The 22,718-nt window shown below is 34.1% G+C and overlaps 1 protein-coding gene across 3 annotated transcripts in view; it reads left to right on the top strand.

Annotated features, from left to right (window-relative positions):
- The first annotated feature begins 10,931 nt into the window (after positions 1 to 10,931).
- Positions 10,932 to 22,718, top strand: part of Alh (coiled coil domain containing protein Alhambra) — a 91,905-nt gene continuing 80,118 nt past the window's right edge. For 2 of the 3 annotated variants that reach the window (XM_069843266.1, XM_069843265.1), the window contains exons 1-3: positions 10,933 to 11,290; positions 11,476 to 11,555; positions 11,714 to 11,878. In XM_069843266.1, the coding sequence (XP_069699367.1) occupies positions 11,182 to 11,290; positions 11,476 to 11,555; positions 11,714 to 11,878 (354 nt within the window). In that variant the 5' untranslated portion in view covers positions 10,933 to 11,181. Of the gene's footprint in view, positions 11,291 to 11,419; positions 11,556 to 11,713; positions 11,879 to 22,718 lie in introns of all 3 variants that reach the window. The other variant, XM_069843267.1, reaches the window with a different exon arrangement.

Genomic DNA, 22,718 nt, shown 5'->3' with positions numbered 1-22,718 from the left:
GAGATTATAAGAAATTTACAACTAACTTAGATTCATTATTGAAAAGACTTTATAAACCACATACCGAATTTGTAATCTGTGGTGACATAAACATAGATTATCTATCAGAAAGCTCACGTAAAAGAAAATTAAACTCACTTCTTGAAACTTATAATCTTAGTCACACAGTAAGTTTTCCAACCAGAACACAAGCTGGAAGTAGTACTGCCATTGATAATATGTTTATAGATAAAAATAGATTGAATTCCTATTCAACAGTACCATTAGTCAATGGCCTGTCTGATCACGATGCACAAATTCTAAGTGTTTTCAATATGAGTGAAAAATTCCAAAGTGTTAATCTAAAAATAAAAAAAAAGGATTATAAATGCTGAATCTCTTCATCATTTAAATACATGTCTACAAAATGAATCTTGGGAAAATGTATATAGTACCGATACCATTGATATTAATACTAAATTTAATGCATTTTTCACTACATTTACGAATTATTTCAATGAATGTTTTCCAGTCAAGGTGGTGAAAAAATGTAAAAGTAAAAACATGTGGATAACTCAGGGAATTAAAATATCATGTGCTAGAAAAAGGAATCTATATTTAATGAGTAGGAATAGTGATGATCCTCATGTTCTTAATTACTACAAGAATTACTGTAAAACTTTGACAAAAGTTATAAAAGATGCAAAGAAAATGTATCTGAATGAAAAAATACAGATAATAAGATTAAAACTATTTGGGATATTATTAAAAATGAAACTAATCGATATTCAAAGAGTGAAAATATTACTTGCATTAAAATCAATGATAGTAAAATAGATAACCCAAAATCAATTGCAAATCATTTTAACGACTTCTATATAAATATTATTCAGAACTTAAACATTCAAGATTGTGCAGAAGATGCTGCACTTGGTTACCTAACTGATGCATTTAACACTGAGTTTTTAGGTCTCAAATTTATTCCCACTACCGCAGCAGAAATCATGCATGTGATAAAACAACTAAAAACAAAATATTCCTCTGGATATGATGAAATTCCAAGTAAAGTTCTGAAAGCTTGTTCTGAAATATTATCCCCTCCGTTAAGCTATCTATGCAATTTGTCAATGCAATGTGGTATTTTTCCAGAAAGACTCAAATATTCAATAGTAAAACCAATATACAAAAAGGGAGATAAATGTACTATTGCTAATTACAGACCCATATCATTATTAACAACATTTTCAAAAGTGTTTGAGAAAGTTATGTATAATAGATTATATCATTACCTGGAGTCCAACAATATATTAATTTTAGAACAGTTTGGATTTAGAAAACAAAAATCGACAGAGAATGCTGCTTTTAGTTTGGTGGATGAAATACTAAATTCATTAAATTCGAAACTACATGTAGGTGGGATTTTTTGTGACTCGGCTAAAGCATTTGATTGTGTAGACCATAGTATATTAGTAAAAAAATTGAAGTTTTATGGTATTAAAGATGAGATGTTGGGTTGGTTTACATCGTACTTATCAAATAGAAAACAAAAAGTAGAAATAAATGTACCAAATAGTCATAAAGTTACTTATTCAGAATTTAGAAATATTAAACATGGTGTTCCGCAGGGGTCAATTTTAGGTCCATTGTTGTTTCTAGTTTATATTAATGATTTAGCCTTGACCATAAACAATTCATCCCATGTAATTTTATTTGCAGATGATACAAGTGTAATTATTTCAAGCAAACAATACGATCATTTTATAAACACTTCTAATACAGTGCTGAATCTAATGAATGAATGGTTCCATGCAAATAAACTAGCACTTAATGTTGATAAAACCAGTGCAGTCAAATTTAGTACACACAATAGTGCTCAGGTTTCCTACAGTATTCGATTAAATGGAACTCATCTCAAAGAATCTATAAGCACAAAGTTTCTTGGTTTAGAATTGGATAATCACTTGAACTGGAAAACGCATATAGAATGTATTACTCGTAAATTGAGCTCTGCCTGTTATGCATTAAGATCCTTATCTACTATTGGTGATATAAACTTACTTAAAATGTCATACTTTGCATATTTTCACTCTGTAATGAAATATGGATTAATATTCTGGGGTAACTCGTCTGAAGCTAAACACGTTTTTGTTTTACAAAAGAAAGCTATAAGAATAATGACCGGTGTGCATAAAAGGACCTCATGTAAAAATATTTTCCGAAACTTAGAAATCTTGACTTTACCTTGTGAATACATTCTTTCCCTAATGATGCTGTATATTAAGAACCAAGATAAATTCAGTACTAATCAAGACATTTATCATTTTAATACAAGACATAAATCAGATCTTCATCTACCCTCTGTTAGTCTAAGCTGTTTTAAAAAAGGAGTTCGCTATTCATGTATAACAGTCTTCAATGCACTGCCTAATTATCTTAAAGATTTGAAGAACAACGAGAAAAGGTTCAGAAAAGAATTAACCAAATTTCTACATACTCATACCTTCTACACAATTGATGAATTGTTTATGCTTGTGAATTGAATTATTCTACTTAAATGACATGTACAATTTTATATAGCTCAACTAAAATATGTTTTTATATTGACTTAATCTGTTTACTACCGGTATGTATTGTATTTTTTGTTTAGCATAACTGATGAATTGTATGTACTGTAAATTGAATAGTATACTGTATAGGTCAACTGATGAATTGTTTAAGCTTATAAATTGAATTAATCTACTTCATATGAATTGTATAGTTTAACGAAAATAAGTTTGTAAATTGAACTAATTTGATTGTATATGTTTGTATAGTTTGGCTGATGAATTGTATATGTTCTTAAAATGATTACTAGTCTGTGTAGCTCTACTGATGAATTGTATATAGACCTACTGTAAATTGAATGGTAATATGTATAGCTCAACTGATGAATTGTTTATGATTATAAATTGAATTAATCTACTTGATATTAATTGCACAAATTTGTATAGCTTAATGAAAGTATGCTACCTTGTATTGTATATATTTGTATAGTTTTGGCCGATGAATTGTATATGCTTTAAATTGAATAGTAATCTATATAGCTCTACTGATAAATTGTTTGTGTTTGTAATTTGAAGTAGGTTGCATGATATGTACTATCAATTTCTGTATATCACAACTGGTTGAATTGTTTATGCCTTAAATTTAATTAAATTGTTTTGTATTATAATATAACTCAACTTATGAATGATCGTTTGCGTTTGTAAATTTAATAATCTGATTGGCTATGTATTGTATACTTTTAGTAGAGCCATCGATGTAGTTCAGTCGGCAGACTCGCTGGGCTGCTGATCCGGAGCTGCGTTCGGGCTTGGGTTGGATCCCCCTTTGGACTTTGGTTTCTTCGGAGGTTTTCCCCAGCCGTGGGACTGAAGCCGGATGGGCTATGGCGAGTCCTTGGCATCAACCCCTTTGATTTGATTACCTGGTTGGGTTTTTCCGAGGTTTCCCCCACCGAAAAGGCAAATGCCGGGTAATATTTTGGTGAATCCTCGGACCTCATCTCATCTCACTACATCTCGCCAAAATGTAAAAAAAAAATGTAAAAAAAATTGTACAAAATTGTAAAAATTGTAGAAAATTACTAAATTGTAAAACTATAAAAATTTGTAAAAATTGTAATTGTAATATTGTAAAATGTTGACATGTTCCACATCTTAAAGCTTCATTGCTCATGTAAGATCTATGGAATAAAATAAATTAATGAATGAGTATAATATATGAGGTGCCTAGCTATAGGATATTATCATTTGTATGATATTTCATGATAAAAACAAAAATAAATAGCTACTGATTCAACTTCGTTTATATTGGTACATATTTTTCAGCAAAAGCAGTCAGTGATACAAACATCCTTAATAGGAGAAAGGAATACTTCGAATTTGCTATTAATGATGTGGATCAGAAAACCAATGAAGCTCAGATTGCCAAAAGACGATTTGAGCTGAAAATCAATGAAGAACACATTGCAATCATCCTAATTGAGGCCAGAACTGGGAAAAACGAATATTTCAGTTACTCCTTAAGTGCAGAAAAAAATTAATTAATTACACATGACAAATGCTCTTTTATAATTTTATTAATCTTCGGAGTGTATTAGTATATTTATATTCAAGTTATTAATCTTCGGAGTGTATTAGTCAAGTTATATTTACTTAGGTGGTAATATAACTATAATATCCTCTACCACGTTCTAAACAGGTTACTCAATCATTTGAATTTCACTTCCTTTATTATTATCATTACTGAATTACACCAATTGAAATGCAGCACATTTGACTTCTTCAGAAAAATGCTCATGATGGATCGTCACTTCATAAAGCCTTCCTTGGTCAGTGAGCTGGCTGTGAGACTTCTCAAATCATTCATCTATCCACTTGACTCTGTGAGAGTGGTGTGGGCATCCTGCCTCGCACACTATCTACTCACATGGATGGCCAGTAATTCAAAAGTTGTCCCAATCTTTCCAGCCAACAGGTCTGTTTGAAATACTTCGAAATTAAATTCACATTACTGAGTTAGTTGATAAGCACAAGCGGTAAACAGCTGTAAATGTAAATTTTGGAACCTCACTTCTTGCTATTGCTTTTTATTGTATTGTCAGACTTGGGAGTAAGGTGACCATTTCGTACAAGATAGGTTCTAAATATGAAACATTAAGGACATTGCAACATTCCACATTCTAGAAAACATTCAAGAAAACTTTTGGCAAGGAAGTTAATTTTATTACTACTTCTACTATCACCATCACTACTGCCACAAGTACTACTACTGCTTCTGTTTCTGTTACTCTTGCTATTACTATTGCTACCACAGGCGGAGTTATAGGGGGGCATTGTCCCCCCCAAACTTGTCTGAACTCTTATTTTATAAACGTTAGAAAACATTGAATTAAAAAAATCCTGTTTGCTTTTGTTTATGATTAAGTTTCTGTGCTTAAATTGACGAATTAATGTCTTCAGATCATGTGTCTGGACTATAATATTTATTTTAAATTTTTGAATGTATAAGAATTTCTATACCTCATTTGAGGAATGGAAGCACTGTAATGTTTCTTTTGTAACAGCCTGTATTCATATGTTAGAAGTCTGTAGGTGTTCAGGCTACAACTTGAATAAATATGAATAACATGCTGCAGAATAGTGCAGAAAAAAGAAAAGTGATCCCGGTATAATGTGTAAACTTAAAGACGAGATTAGATAAAATAATTAGAGTTTACATTTCATATGATAGCTTCAGGAAAGCTTAATATAAAAAAGTTACTTTAGCACTGTTAGGTAGTTTTATTAATGTATAGTATATGAGTTGAATTTTTTGATCGTATAGTCTCTTTGTAATTGTCCTTGGCTTATCTGACTCTGTCTATACATATTGTTCTTAGACATGTAATATAAACTATTAAACTATTCTGTACGAGAGAGAAAAAGAGAGGGATTGTTTTAAATTATGCCCTATTATAATTTGTAGTAGCTCTACAGTTCAAGCCCTATACAATTCGGTCCGAAACATTGCGGATATGGATGTAACACTGTAAGAAACATGCCCCCCGTAAATACCTTTATTAAATGGTCATATTCCGATATATTGTACTGTACCACGGTCAAGCTATAACGAGGGGAGGAGGTAAATGATCTCCCCCATAACCCCGTTATATGGGGATTCTCTGGGTTTGCTTTGCCCCCCCCCCCCAAGGAAACGATTCTCTGCCTATGATTGCTGCTACTACTACTACTACTACTACTACTACTACTACTACTATTATTATTATTATTATTATTAATAGTTTTCTGCCCAAGGGCAGGTCTTTCACTACAAACCCAACCTTCTCCAATCTTTCCCATTTTTTGCCTTCCTCTTACTCTCCGCATATAATTTTCTACAGTGTTTTGCGAGACAATAAAACAAGAGTTAGGTATTTTGAAATTATCATTTTATCCACTATACTACAACATGTCTATTGATGACTGCATTTGGCATTTCAAGACCATTCAACATTATGAACTCAGGCAGCTAAGGTGCTTGCCTGTCAATCCGGGCATGGGTTCGATTCCCGCTTGGGCTGATTATCTGGTTGGATTTTTCCGAGATTTTCCCCAACTATAAAGCAAATGTTAGGTAATTTATGGCGAATCCTCGACCTCATCTCGCTAAATATCATCTCGCTATCACCAATCCCATCGATGCTAAATAACCTCGTAGTTGATACAGCGTCGTTAAATAGCCAAATAAAAAAATATATTATGCAACATTCGTCTTATTGGCTCACTTGACTATATGTCTGCTGGCAGAAATGCAGTAGGGACAATAGAAAAAGAAGACGAAACAGAAAATCAAACATGTCGACTATTGACTGCAAATTAATTAATGCTTCTGATAGGTCACCAGCATGGAAACTTTATAGGAAACTGCACGTAATTTAAACTCGATTCTTCTTTTGCTGAAGTTCATGAGTGATAATTTTTTCTTAAATCAGCTAAATCAAAGTATATAAAATAACCAGATTTCGAAGTACCTTTGGAATAATAAAACAATCATTAAATAAAAAACCAGGGAGGACAGTAATTGTCCAAGGATATATTTCAAACAAAAAAAGTTTAATACAAAAGTTTGCTCGTGTTTGCTTCCTTTTCGAGATAAAAATGGTTTTATATGAAATATTTCAAAATGTGTTTTGGGAAAGCCATTGATTGAATTTCCAATATGGTCGGTCAATTTAAAAGAGCAATATTATGATAATAAATGATTGAAAGAATTTTAGTTTTTTTCTTTAAATGTGTAGAAATTTGATCCAAACAAATGTAGCTTTTCATTTTGAAAAGGAATTTTAAAATGCTGCAAATTGACATCTTATAAACGATAAGATAATATCTACGAAATACGTGTTCATCTAATTATGAATCAAAATTTATAAAACAGTAAAGTCATATACATATATATATATATATATATATATATATATATATATATATATATATTTAATGAATGACTAATACTGTATAATATTGAACTCTAGAATACAGGTAAGCAAGTTGTTCCAGCATTAGTGACCATGCTGTGTTGAGCCTCGAACCAAAGAAGAGGAGAAAGAAGTGAAGATCAGTGAATATGGCCATGTCCACTGCTGTGGAGTACCAGTTAACAAGTCTGACAGTGAAATAAGCGGGCCTGGGTTCAAATCTTAGTTGTGACAAGTTACCTGGTGGGGTTCTTCCTCAACCAATTGAAGCACAATTGCTGGGTAACTTTCGGCGTTGGACCTCGGATTCATTTCGCAATCATTCATTCACATATCAACATCCCATAGCATGAGTTAAGTTTACAGTGCGGCGTGCTATACTAGTACAAGAGCATGGCTGTTCAGCTACAAGTAAGTAACATTCACAGAATAGGAGTGGTAAACACAATAAGCCTAAGCTGCAGTGTTATCAAAGAAGAAACTACAATTGATATACAAGCATCTTAATAATACATATTAATACAGTGTAACCTATGTTTGTATAGGATAATTAAAGAAATACTTTTTCAACATTTTAATGAATCAATACATTTGTTATAATTTACAATACGATGACATCTAGGGTACTATGCATAGACATTTCGCTAGCCTGCACTACGAGCATGCTAAACTAGCCCCGGCTATCGACTGATTACTTGTACAGGATTCATATCATATTATATCGCCAACACTGGTTTTTGAATACGAAAAACGTTAGTTCGCTGATCATCCACCACGCTAAGAATGCTATGAATATGGCCCTTACTGTGACAGTTTAAAACTAAACAAAAAAACAAAGAAAATATTTTTGTTAAAAGCAACATCGAAATACAAACTTAAAGTGTTAGGAGAGTATTCTCTTAAATCTGTATACCCCTCAAGTCTGACTACTGTTTGTTTAGTCAACTGTCCAAAGACAGGTCTGAACCTCACAAGTGATACCAACAAGGCACCACTTATGAGGCAACTAGGCCAGGAGGGAGGTAGGATGGCCAGTTCCTTTCCCCCCTCCATTGCATACATTGCCAACTAGCTACATATCACATTAATCAGACTTCAGATGTATACAAACAAATATTCTTCCTCTGGCATATCGTCAAGTGAGGTATACTGCCTGATAATAGATGTACATATCAGCTAGAACCTCAATCAGAGGTTAAGTCTGATTGTGTGGTGCATTATTTTGTTTCGCGTCATGTGCGAATTTTCAATTCTGATTAGGCATGAGTAATATCTTAAAAAGTGAGACATTCTGCATCACACGATAGGTATGAGCGGGACATGGGAAAACTTCCTGAAATCGGGAGTGTCCTGCCATATCGGGACATCTAGCAACCCCAAGTGTAAGCCTCACCCGTAAAAACGAGAGAGAGAGAGAGAGAAAGAAAAGATGGTTACGCAATGTATTTCGAATAATTATCCATGGATCAAAGAATATAACCCTTAGAAAGTTGGGCAGTTCTTCCTAATATTAGTACCTAGTTGCGTGGGGTGTTATTACACCTCAATTAATAAAGTGTTGTGGATTTAATATTAAATTTATTGTATGACGTGATATTTGTCTAGATACCGGTATTTTTTAAATTACCAGCTTGCAAGTAATTTTGAAGTTTTAAATATAATATTATAGGGTTAATTAGCAAAAGTTGACTATTTCATAAATTCAAAAAAAAATATATGACATCTAGCAGATATCTCTCCATCAAATAGTCTTCATTGCCTTTTGCACACTTTCAGAATAGGCCTACATATAAACAGGGTAATTAATTACATTTGAAAATTAGGGATATCGAAAGTAAATCGTGTTAATTTACTCTGTGTCACTGTTGTCTTTTCGAACTTTCGAAGCATTTCTTACAAGCTGACAACAATGCCTATTGTATTAAAACCTAACGAGATAAAACTGGCTATTTCTGACTCTAGACAAAGCTTAAGACATTCTTGAAAGGTAGATAGGCCTACGGGTGGTGACAGAGTGGCATGGAAGTTTTCTAGTACCTGGTACTCGTTACATAAGCTGTTAAGTCAGTCATTGTTGTATAATCATAAAAGATGTATATTTTCCGTGGACCAAAAATATATTACAAACTGACTAGAATCACATCTAGTAACAAACTATTAAAATTCTTTTCAGAAAGAAGCTACTGTGTAAACATAAAAACGACCTATGTAATGAGTACCGGGTACTAGGAACTACCCAGCATTTTAAACAAAACCATTTCCGACGTAGTGTTCTAAATAGAGGTGAGGTGTGTGTATACTCATGCGAGTTATTATAAGTTATTAGATATTGCGAAATAGTCAATCAAGTTACGGTATGTCTGATCAGCAAATAAAAAGGATTATTTTCCCTGGACTTGGAAGATGCAGTGGATTAAAAATAAATCAAAATGTTTTATGTTATTATTCAGTGGAGTTCTAAGCGCATTAAAGAGTCTTGCCGAAGAGAAATTTAAGAATCTGTAGGCGATTCTTTAATTTTTTATTTTGTTTTAAAAATTTTTCCCCCTAAAAACATTTCGCGACAGAACTTAGTAGTTCCATAATTGAAGACATGAAGGAAATAAGAATCTTAAGTGGCATTTTCGGCATTTTCAAACTTTCGAAGAAAAGTTATAATAAAATTTATACGTAATTGATATACGTTGAAACTATAGGCACATTACACGTCCCACCACAGTCGTCCCACAATCTATGAACATCTCATAAAACGATAGAGGAACAAATCTGGTCTTTCATTCTTAGTTATGTTATATCCGTAGTTATAAAGGATAAATCGCAATATAGCGAACGCCAGTAGGGGAAGTTACCCCCACCCACATGAAATGTGCATTCGACAAAACACTCGCCTATCACGTAGAGTGTCTGATGAGCTAGTAGGGGAAAAGTGGAAAGGGTCGTGGGCGGAACTTCTACGTTCGCTATATTGCGATTTGCTCAAAATACAAAATATACATATTATTGACGTACCTATTACGATGCTTCATGTCTTCAATTTAGGCCTATCTACTTGCAATAAACAACCTTTCAATTTTTTACGACTATTTACACATATTACCGATAACATTCACTAACCATTTTCGTTTAACTAACATGTTTTTGACAACATTTTTCCTTATCGCAGGTTTTGCGGACCATCTACCTATGCCACGTACAATTTATTTAATTATTACTAATGCAGTCACAGTTCTTATTGTTGCAATGACATTGCCTCCCATACTCGGAGTCAATTTGCAGATGTTTGTATATCGTATTGTGTACGTGATTTTAAAACGTTATTTTATGATTTAAAATTGGGGGAAGTCAGGCATGGAATGATTAATAAATTAGATAATTATGTAATTCTTATCGTTTGGCATACGTTGTGATGTACAATAATAAAATTATAATAATGTACCGGTAATCATTAGCTACCTTGAATGTAATCGAAATCCTTGTTTTATCTATGGTTTGAGATCATCAATGAAGAATGTTGCACATGGCCAGACATGGTTCTTGTTCGCTATAAGCTATAAAACGTCTTTGACTGATATTCTAACTTGACACAATACATCCGAATTTAACTGGAAAAAGAATGACAACTGTCCCGAATATTAATTTTGGTGCTCCTAATTTATTTCTGTGTATTTCTGCCTCATATTCTGTACGTTGTATTGTATTACAGTGAAGTATCGCAGACGTATTTCCTATATTGTCAGTTTATACGTCTATGGATGTTTTGTGAAAACATAAGTTCAGTTTGTAATAAGAAATGAAAAATATTATTTTACAGAATTTATTAAGGGCGTATTTGTAAAGTTAAGTTATTATTTCAGAATCATAACATATGAGAAACAAGTTCTTCGTTCTTAACGTAAATATTTTTTTCTGAACGTTGTCCGTTTGATTTTCTACTGTTTTTTGCGCGGACCTGTGTACTCCCGCCACTACGCATGCGCAATTTTATTGTGTGGAAAATGGTGTGTTCATCAATATTTATTACCCCTGGAAGAATGTGTAAGCCATAATATTAGTGATTAAATAAACGTTAAAGGTGTGTGTATCATTATAAATAAGTTCGAAGATGATTCTAAATTCGTGAAACATGGCGTAAAGAACTGCATAACCATGAAAAACAAGCCACTTCTAAAGTGACGCTAGTTCAGCGAAGGCATTTTTATCCCATTATGAAGGAAATGGTAGGAGGGTGCTGTGTATGTTCGGACGAACGAGGGTGGGCAGAGAACCCCCTCGTTTATTGTGATGGTCAAGGATGCACCGTGGCAGTACATCAGGGTAAGTGTGTCTCAAAATAGATTCTTTGTTGACTCTGAGACCCACTCGGAGATAGGCCTAGACCTCCCTAGCTTGGATTTGAAGACAGTGCTATAAAAATAACTGAAAGAGGTTATGGTTACATTGCAGATTTTAAAGTAATCAACTCCATATAGAAGTCACATTTGTAGCCATTCTCTTTGCAGCGTGTTATGGAATTGTGACAGTACCAACAGGGCCATGGTTTTGTCGGAAATGTGAGAGTCAAGAACGTGCAGCTAGAGTGGTGAGTGTTTATTGTTTAACATGAGAAAATAATATGTTGCACAAGTCTGTTCACATGGATTACTTGTAAATTTTGTTGGCTGTATGAGATTTACGGATTGTGCAAACTCGTGGATAGTTTGATTGTTTATTTCTTGTGCTGTACTGCCATGCCTACAGCGATGTGAGCTATGCCCCAGCAGGGATGGAGCACTCAAAAAAACAGACAATAGTGGCTGGGCTCATGTGGTTTGTGCCCTCTATATTCCTGAGGTACGGTTTGGCAATGTGACGACAATGGAACCAATCATCTTGCAGCTCATCCCAACAGAACGCTTCAGTAAGGTAATTTGCTTGTGATTCGGCTGTAGCAATAATTTACCAAGAACTTTACTACTGTTTCACTTAAAGTTTTTGTTTCCCCAAGTACATTTTTTGTATTTGCTTAGTGAAAATTATTGGCAACGTGGTGTTAAGATTATTTTTATTTAGTGTAAGATCATTTCAATAAGTTGAAATTTAAAAATTTAACTAATTTCTAAAGCTGTTGTGTCTGGTTAAATGTTACTACAATACGGTAACCACCATGTTTTTGGCCAAAAACAACATAACCATAATTTTTGAGTTAAAAATAAGACCAGTGCCTCAGGTTATTTCGCTCCTTTCTCTGCTGAAAAAATAAGTTATAGCCTAAACTTTCTCATAATCGTGTAAATATCTGTATAGGCCTATCAAGTGAACACATTGCTATAACTTGTGAAGTCACTCTTTTTTCCTCTCACGAACACATTATTTGAAATAACTGTAGACAAAAAAAAGAATATGTGTAATAAAAAGTAATTACTATGGGAAAGTCGATGTAACATATTTGTTTCTGCCTTTAAGGCGGGTACAGGATCTGTTTGCAAATTAACAGAGCCTTCCTTTACTACACTAACTGGCAAAAAAAATGGATCATTTAATTTTTTTAAGAATGAATAATAACTTTATAGTTTATGCTTTATTTTTTTCTACATTCTGATAAAGGCATATTGAAAAATGAAATAAACATGTATCCTGTGCACTTTAATCCCGTCATCAAAATGTTTTTTGTTTGCTATTTATTTTGGTTCTGAAGTGTTGTAATTTATACAAAATTTCCAGTAATGCTTTTCATGGAGGTATTGAGGCAATGACTTACACATGATTATGCCACTGAAACTGTCACTCTGTGCGTATCTTGCCCTAATATTGTGGGTTACCACACTTAGTGTGATGATGTCCTCCATTCACCACGCTATGCTGACCACCAGGTCTGTAACATTTCCTGAAGAATGAGATTCCGCTTCTCCTACAGTGCTGCCTGTATTTCTTTCAGGGCGTCGAAATTGCTACGTTGGACACTTTGGTCAAGCATATTCTAGATGTGTCCAAAAGGACTTAAGTCTGGGCTGCATGCTGGCCAGTCCAGGGTTGGTATCCCGATGTCGTGAAGGTAGTCTGTCATGCAGTGAGCAGAATGGGGGTGGGCATTGTCATGCATAAGGATGAAATTTTCGCTGCTGGTCAATTCCACGATAGATTGGACATTGAAGTTAAAATTAAATTTCATGTTCAGTAGCCTATATGTTCTTTATATCATTTTCTTCAGGAAAGTTCATATTTTTAGAAATTAGCAGAAAAGTTCTATCTATTTAATTCATCTTTGTTTTACATACATCCAAAGTGAATATTTTTAGTGTGTACTTTTGATCTGTCAAATTTACTTGTTCCCAAACCATAACTTAAAATTAATAAACAACGCTGTTCTCTGTTGTAATTCTATTAACAGAAAGAGAAGACTAAAATCAGTATCAATTTACTTTTATGAATGTCAGTGAGTTTAAAAATTTGCTATTTTAAAAGTAAGTGTTTTTATGTAATACCCGTCACAAAATATGCTTAAAGTTACTCTCTTGCTCTCAGTTTTTGTCCTGAAGGCACCAATTTTTGATAGCTAAGGCGAAATATGCCAAACATACAGTATTTTTTAATTTTTTTTAAAACTAAAAATAACAAGTGTTTTAATGTGACGGGTGTTACAAAATTAGAGCACGGAGAATGCAGGAATTCTGTATTTTGATTTATTGCAAGTAGTTCCCACAACACATTATTAAATAGGTTTCAAATGTTGGTAAATTTGAAGTTTAAGTTATCAACAGTCGTCAATAACTGTTTCCTCTAAAAGCTTACTTGTCTGAAAGATTTCCCACCAAATTTACATTAAGCTGAATGTTTGGTCGAAAGTTCTGATTTGCATAAAAATTATAGGCTACAAAGGTAAATGTACTGTTCTATTTTAGTTAATCATAGTACTTTTCTATTCTGTAACATTTCTTGCTTACTTAAGAAGGAATGAATTACTGAAGATATTAACTACTAGCATAACCTAAAAATAAATGTAGATTAAGCTGCTGCATTTTTAGGATACACGAAGCTGCATGTTAACTATGCAATTATTTATTTTAACGTTTTGAGATAGCTGGATACCGTATATATTTAATTGCAGAATGGGGAAATCAGCAGCTGAGAGGCAACCTGAATGCCGTAGGCGAAGGAAATTAAATAAAGATAAAATTCTGTGGTGTTCGAGTAAAGGGGGATAAGTAATTTTTTTGTGCAGATGTAATTTTGTTCTGCAGATGAACACACAAGTTAAATTATACAAGTGAGTGTGCAAAAATGAAAAGAATACTAGCAGTTGATGTGTTTTGTGTAGAAAAGTATTTTCAGTAAGAGTTCCAAGTTTAATTTTCATTTATCACCAAGCTCATTTTATGACATCTCCCTTTACCCAAACACAGATATGAAGACTATTTGCAGAAGGAGAGAGAGAGGGAGAAGCTTAGGAGAACAAAGAAGCTATCAAGAAAAGAACTTAACTGCTCACAGTAAGAAAACAAAACTGAAAGTTTGAAACTAAAGGACAAGAAAAGCTGCATTAATAAACACTAGTGTTTTCAGTGATTCACCTGTGTACGAAATTCTAGTCACTAGGAAAAGCTGTCCAAATAGTAAAAATTGAGACAGCTCTGAGTATGATGCTGCTTAAGTTGTTGCATTTTGTTTTGTAATTACAATTTTAGTAAAATTTATTAAATTCCATTGTGAGAAATATAAATTTATATTTAGCATTTGTTGAAGTGAGCATATATACTAAAAAGTAAATTTATGTTAACAACAGTTTAATATCAAAAGCGAATCTGTTTTTCTAGCCACACTATTTTGATTTTATGGCTGTATTTTTTATTGTTTCTATTAAATATTTGTATTAATTTACTTTAGAGCGTCAGAGTACAATTTTGAACCTGTCAACATCATATTTGTAATTTACTAAGTGAAAGTTAACTTAAAAAAATTGCACACTTTGAAAACATATGTCTACCGTTGATATTAGGCTACCAGTACTCTTAAGTCTATGTAGTGAACTACAGAAAATGTATGTTCTATGATTTGAACCAAAAAAAAAACCAAATGTGAAATTTCTTCAGACAAGTAACACCCGTCACATAAGATTAATTAAATTATAAGTGCAATGCTTAATATTTTAATTACATCCATTATATCACTCAATTCCTTGAACTTTCCTCTCACTGAAAATAGGTAACACAATTAATTCAAACTGTGAACTTCACAGAGTTATCAGTTAAATTGTATCATTAATTTATGCATGTCTTTTTCATGTTACACCCGTCACATTGTTTATTTCACTTATATCACCTGACAAATAATGGTTAGAAAAAAACATAATTAGTTGTGTATGACAAGCAAGAAGTGGAGATTCATTGGAGTACAAAAGAACTAGTAAAAATATTTTATTAATTATTGCATTCCAGTTAAATTTCGAAGAATCTCTTTCTGAAAGTAACACCCGTCACAGTGGAATTGACCTGCTGAAGGGAGCAAAGGGGATTACATGATCTGCTAGCACTTCATTATGTGTCGGTGCACATTTAGAGTGCCTCTATCGACAAAAACGAGCTCCGTTTTGGCTCCAAAACTGATTTCGCCCCATACCATAACAGCCATCTTCAAACAGCATTCTTTTGGGGAAGTTGCAAGGCGAATATCGCTCCCCATGCTTTCTTCATATCTCTTTCTATCATCAAGTGACCAGCACCATTGACCACTGGTCCACAGTCCAAATCCTATGTTAGTACTCAAACTGTAATTGTGCTACCTGGTTCTGAAGGTAAGCTGTGGAGAAATTGCATATCTTCTTGAGGTCAAATTGGCTTTTTGGAGTCTTCATTTAACATTTCTCACGCTCACAGTGACATTCCTCATTGTTTCGAGATGATTTCTGGTCTGGACCGCAGTTGTGTGGAGATACCAGAAGACATGAAGAGTCAGAAACCTGTCATCTCTGATGGATGTAGACCTACCACGCCCTGATTATGGTCGTCTGTGGTAGGTATTCAGTTCACAGAATTGCCAAAGGGCATGTTGGATGCTTCCACAATGGAATTAGCTGCAAAACAAGTGATTCATCCACCATCAACCAATACAACAGCTCTCACAATGTGTTCTCAAATAAGAGGCATCTTAACAAATTCAAAACAGAAACTGAAGAAAAATGTTACCTTATGACAGAAACTGTGTCACACCTTGATAATTCACCAATAGGGGCCATTGCACAATATTGTAAAACTTAAAAGGTTTTATTATTGCTCTTCTGTGCTGTAAAACCATAAAGTGCACAACCTGGTGGTTAGGGGTAGAAAGTGGCTCATGGAGTGTCATTTTAACTTCATGTTCATTTCCAAAAATGTTGAATACATCTTTACCTAGTCAGAACATCTATTCAACATAATAATGCTCTCTCTAATGAATTGGTTTTTATAGTGATTCAGTTTGTACGAAATGATCCATTTTTTTTGCTGGTCATTGTATAAGCTATTGTTCAGACATCTGGTCAACTGGTGACTGATTTAATTGGACATTATTCAGAATGTATGCTGACTAATTTTTGTTTTCAGTTACACTTAACAATATGATGTCTGATGACTAATTTTTGTTTTCAGTTACACTAAACAATATGATGCCAGTTAATATGAGACGGTAGTTTGAATTACATTTGAAATATCCTATTTATAATGTTGCATAAAGGTAAAGGTATCCCTGTCACATACCATGAAGGCGCTTGGGAGGCATGGAGGTAGAGCCTCATGCTTTCCATGACCTCGGCACTAGAATGAGGTGGTGTGGTCGGTATCATGCTCTGACCGCCTTTTACCCCGGGAAAGACCCGGTACTCAATTTTATAGGAGGCTGAGTGAACCTCGGGGCCATTCTGGAAGTTTCACAACAATATAATGTTGCATACATGAGACAAAATGGGATTTTAAGTCAAATCAACTGAACTGCTGAAAAATAATTATAAAATATGATAGTCCTGTTCAGAGCAGAACATATGGTGACTCTATATGAAAAGAAACCACATATGCTTTAGTAAAGATACTGTGTTGTTTAATAAATAATAACTTTAGTTAGTTGTGTGTAATTAGTACTTTTCCATGCCATGACACTGTGGTCTAAGGCATCCTGACTAGAACTCACATTACGGAATGCGTGCTGGTTGGAGTCCTCATGGGAGAAGACTTTTCCCATGAAATTTCGGGCTGTGGGACCGGTGTCCACCCAGCATCTTGATTCACTTGGGATAGGTAGTGAAACCTGGTTATGAAAGCCAACTATAACGCTTGGGGGGATCATTGTGCTAACTACATGATACTTCCATTCTGCTTCGGCATGTGGATGTGAAGCCAAGACCCAGCTGGTCAGTGTGGGCCCTTCAAGGGCTGTAGTGCCACTGATTATTATTATTATTATTATTATTATTATTATTATTATTATTATTATTATTATTTATGTGTTGTTACGGAAGAAAGACGAAAGCAGAATAATGGTTAATGAAATTAAATTTATGAGATATACAGCAGGATATACAAAATGGGATTATATACGTAATGAGGATGTAATGGAAGAATTACAATTAGAAATTGTAATGCATCATATACAGCATTATCAAAACAAATGGATAAATCATCTATATTGCATGCATACAAATAGAACCCCAAAAGCCATGTTTTACTTCCATCCAAACAGGAAGAGATCTATAGGTCATCCAATGAAACGTTGGGTTGAAAGCTCAACCATGTGATCTTAACAGATCATGGACACATTTTAGTTAATCAAACTAGTTTCTTGGGAATATCAAATTCAATAACAATATTATAAAAAAACTGCTCTCTTAACCAAGTCATATCCTTTTGGAAATCTACAAATAACTGATGTACTTATACTCCCATTTTTCTCCAATATCTGTCGAATACAAAAAATCTGATCAATAGTCGATCTATTACGTCTATAACCACACTGATGATCCCCCAATAATTTCATCTTTACTTTCAATTACTTTATGGAAATTCTTAAATGTTAACGAACATAAATTAATTTCTTCTTATTCTTCCCTTACAAGTGTTAGGTTCATTGATCAAAATACCCCTCATTTCTCCTGAAAAACAACTGAATAGACTACAGTGGACTATAGTGGACTTTATGTTGTCAGCAAACAGCTGGATACATTAAGAAGATTGATTTGATTTTTGATTATAGATGCCTGTTGCTAGTAGCCAGAGGTAGGATGTAGTCAATATATACTGCAGGGCTGTGTCTTCTGCAACTGGTACTGATGATTTTAATTTACTTCTTTTGTGGTTTATGAATGACAGTGTAGAAGAATGTGTCCCAGATCTTAATCATGATTATTACACTACAGACAAGTAGGATTATCAGAAAAGTGAAATAGGTGTAGGTACAATTGAGTGACAATGTGACCTGTTCTGGCTCTTGTTAAAAATGTTTGAACATGTCCGGGCAAGTTTTTGTACATTTCCAGGTCATTTGGTTTCTTTTGTACAGACTGTAAAATGTTTCCTTTGTCAGAAGAGAGCCAATTGTTGATCCATAGGTTTGTAAAATGAGACTTTACTGAAGCAAAAGCATTGGATAGAGATATCACTTGAAGAGGTCTTGGTTGCAAATATGTTGCCTGTTTTGCAATATTATCGACTTTCTCGTTTCCAGGTATACTAAAATGACTAGGTATCCACTGAAACGTTATTTCCTTTTGGAGTTCTTTTAGTTTATTTAGTTGTTTCTGAATTGGTCCTCCATACATTCTTAAGTTACATTCCATGGAACTCTGCAGTACATATAAGGATCACCTTCAAATTTATACAGATGGATCTCTAAATCCTAATAATGGGACATCAGGAGCAGGGTATTATATTCCAAATATCAAGAAAGTTATTTCATACCATGTTCATCCTCCAGTCTTGACACTGAATTGCTAGCTATTGATGCTGCTCTTCAGTGTGTTACTCAAATTTCTGAAAAATCTATTTGCATATTTACCGACTCCAAGGGGGATATATTTAATATAAATAATAATAATAATAATAATAATAATAATAATAATAATAATGATAATAATAATAATAATAACAATGATAACAATAATAATCATAATCATCATCATCATCGTCACCACCATCATACACCATGCACAAAATTAGGCCATTTTGACCTATTTTGTATTTTCCGGTAATCATTTACATCCCAAAATTTCAACGACAGTCCATTTCTTTAGCTTTATGTATCGGATATAAACAAGGTCTAGAAGTCTTTCCTGTGGGTGTCCTGGTCTTCGTCATCCTTGAGGGTGATATTGTAAGACTACTTTTGGTATCCTGTTTGGTGATATTCTGGATATTGGTACATGTTGCAGCCATCTTTCTCGATATGAAGATAGTTTGTATTTCAGTGGCTGCATATGGAGTTCTTCTATTTTACCCTATTATCAAACCTCAAAGAAGCAGAAACCATGTGGGTTAATAATAATAATAATAATAATAATAATAATAATAATAATAATAATAATAATGCTTTATTTATTCTGGCAGAGTTAAGGCTCTTAAGGCTTTTTCTTCCACTCAACCAGAAGATGGAAAAGAAATATATATAATATTATAATGTTAACACAAAAGAAAATTATGTACATAAGACAAAATCGAAACAGGAAAATATATGTAAGCCAGAAGAATATTGAACTTAAATACCCTAATACACATAACAAGACCACTTTTTTTTGCATGCTATTGATGTATAGTTCGATTGACACACTATTCCCATTGCAAGTCTAATTCCATGCGTACGAAATTGTAAAGTGTTTAGAAACATCTTTTCTATTTGTATTTTCCGGTAATCATTTACATCCCAAAATTTCAACGACAGTCCATTTCTTTAGCTTTATGTATCGGATATAAACAAGCAATTTGGCTTCATCAGAAACATTCACGAATTCATCAATCTGAATTGCAAATATTTCGTAATTTGCTCAACATAATCTTGTGCCATGCTATGAATTCTGCACCCTTCAATTGTGTCAGTTCAGAGAATCATTTTTATATTATTTGAAATAAAACACCAGGGAACAATAAGACACCCTACTGCAGTATATGATGACTTTTTCTTTGCACCTAGTAGGCCTAATGCTAATTGATATGATATCTAGTGCCAACTTAGATATGCGTAAAATTATTTTTTACATTTGAATTTTAGTTATATTCTCTGCTTTGCATTTGAAAATTCTGCTGGCTTGTCCTTGTACTTGTTGTGATTGTTCACCAAGCTTTTAAGTAGAGATGGTTTTACAGAATTGTTTGGTAGAGTTTGGTTGCAGATCACATGAAGTGGAAGAGGTGGTTAATAGAAATTTAAAAAAAAAATCCATATTTAACATAGGATTATGCAAATCTGGCTTTTAGGTATAGCTCCCTGTGAAGCAGACTTGAATAATTTGAAGGGAAAAATTGTTCCAGGGCCGGGTAATGATCCTGGAACAATTTTTCCCTTGAAATTATTAATGTAGGATTTGTTAAATACCATATTTTGTTTGATTCCATATTATTTGATAGTTTAGGCTTGTTGTTAATGATTTCACTCTCCTCGCACTAACGACTAACAAACACCACATACAGTTGACAAACAGCCAAAAGTTTATGAATTACAAAGAATTCAGATTCTGAATAGAGGACATTTTTTCCTGGCTTATGTTACAAAAACTGAAGTAAAGAGCAGCAATAAAGCGTATCACCTCTAAAATTGAAGGTGTTGTTAATGTTAGCAGTATATTATTGAAGAAAATATTGGACACAATACTGCTGACATTAACACATATATTCAGTGTCTCACTCGTAACCTCCACCTATCCAAGCCTCTGGAAGAAAGCCTTTATCTGTCCAATCCCCAAAATTGAAAGCCCTTTATGTGCAAATTATTTCCCTCCTATTAATATCCTACCTGCTCAGTCAAAAGCTTTGGAACACATTGCTCACAAACAACTAATGAAGTACATGCCTTACTTGACGACTACCAATCTGGATTCAGAAATGGATGTTGTACAACTATAGCATTATTAAAGTCAATGAGAATGTATGTGAAGCTTTGGAATATGCGCAAATGCTAGATAACTTTCAGTGTTGGACCCTGGACTCATTTCACCGGTATTATCACCATCTCATTTAGATGCTAAATAACCTAAGATGTTGATAAAGTGTCGTAAAATAACCAACTAAAATAAATGAAGCTTTGGATGAATGTAAATTAACATTACTGACTTCAGTAAGACGTTTGATACAGTAGACACAGACCTTCTGTTATGCAAATTAAGATGACTTAACACATTCATGGCCAAAGTCGTCTTATGTTGATTTTGGTTTGAACGTGTAAAATTGCCAGCGTCGACCATAGTCGATTTAACGCTCCAACCTCTTTTTTTGTTTATTGTTCATGTATAGAACAGTGTATGGGTCTAAGCAATGTCTATTATAATTCTTAGAACTCTAAGGAATAATGAGTGTCATAAATAGTTGCTGTCAACTCTCCCTTGAGCCTCTTAGTCCCTACGATAAACAAGGTTACTCAGCCTAAACTGAGGAGTCCGAGTTGGTCTTTGTATCTTCAGTTTGGCTGTGTTCGTGCTCGCGATCAGCTGTGATATCTTAGCTCAGTGTACAGTATGTCGAAAAAAAGACCTGCGTCGTTGACGTCAGTGCATCGAGGAAATGGATAGAGAAGTTGCCAATGATAATGATTCTGATGATAATATGGTGCCTGAAGATAGTCCACCACCGTCACCGGAGAGGGAAATTGATGATATTGATGAAGAAACATTGGATGTTACAGAGGACGAAGATTTCTCAGCAAGGGATTGACTTCCTTCAATGCCACCAATTCTTAGTAACTCCTGGTGTACAGTACTCAATTCGAGACCCGACGGGTATTATGCAGCACTTGGAACATTTTGTCACACCAGATCTAATTCAACACGTTGTGGACCAAACAAATTAGTTCGGAACTAAACAATCCCCGTCAAAAACATTCATGATGTGAGCAGTGGTGGCCTGTAACTGTTATGGAAATGAAAAAAATTTTTGGGCCTAATGATTTTGACTGGTATCGTAAGAAAATCGAAATTAGAATTGTATTGGTCTACAAGCGAGATTTTTACCACTCCGATTTTTGCACAAACAATGTCACGGAACAGGTTTCAAATAATACTGAGATTCCTGCACTTCAACGACAACACAGCAGCACACAATATATGTTATGTTTTTTATTTAACGACGCTCGCAACTGCAGAGGTTATATCAGCGTCGCCGGATGAGCCGGAATTTTGTCCCGCAGGAGTTCTTTTACATGCCAGTAAATCTACTGACATGAGCCTGTCGCATTTAAGCACACTTACATGCCATCGACCTGACCCGGGATTGAACCCGCAACCTTGGGCATAGAAGGCCAGCGCTATACCAACTTGCCAACCAGGTCGACAGCACACAATACAGAAGACAGTCGCCTGTACAAAATCCTACCCGTTCTTCAGCTTCTCACTCAGCAGTTCAAACAGAATTATTATCCTGAGAAAGAACTGTCCCTGGATGAGGGCATGTTGGCATGGAGAGGGCGTTTTACGATTTCGTGTGTACAACCCTAGTAAAATTACGAAGTATGGTATACTAGTTTGCATGGTGTGTGAAAGTGCGTCAGGTTACATTTGTAACATGAAAATATACAATGGAAAATGTGGTACCTTAGTAGAGAC

Source organism: Periplaneta americana, chromosome 13, assembly GCF_040183065.1.
Source record: "Periplaneta americana isolate PAMFEO1 chromosome 13, P.americana_PAMFEO1_priV1, whole genome shotgun sequence".
Lineage (NCBI taxonomy): Eukaryota > Metazoa > Arthropoda > Insecta > Blattodea > Blattidae > Periplaneta > Periplaneta americana.
This window is presented reverse-complemented; position numbering and strand designations above follow the sequence as displayed.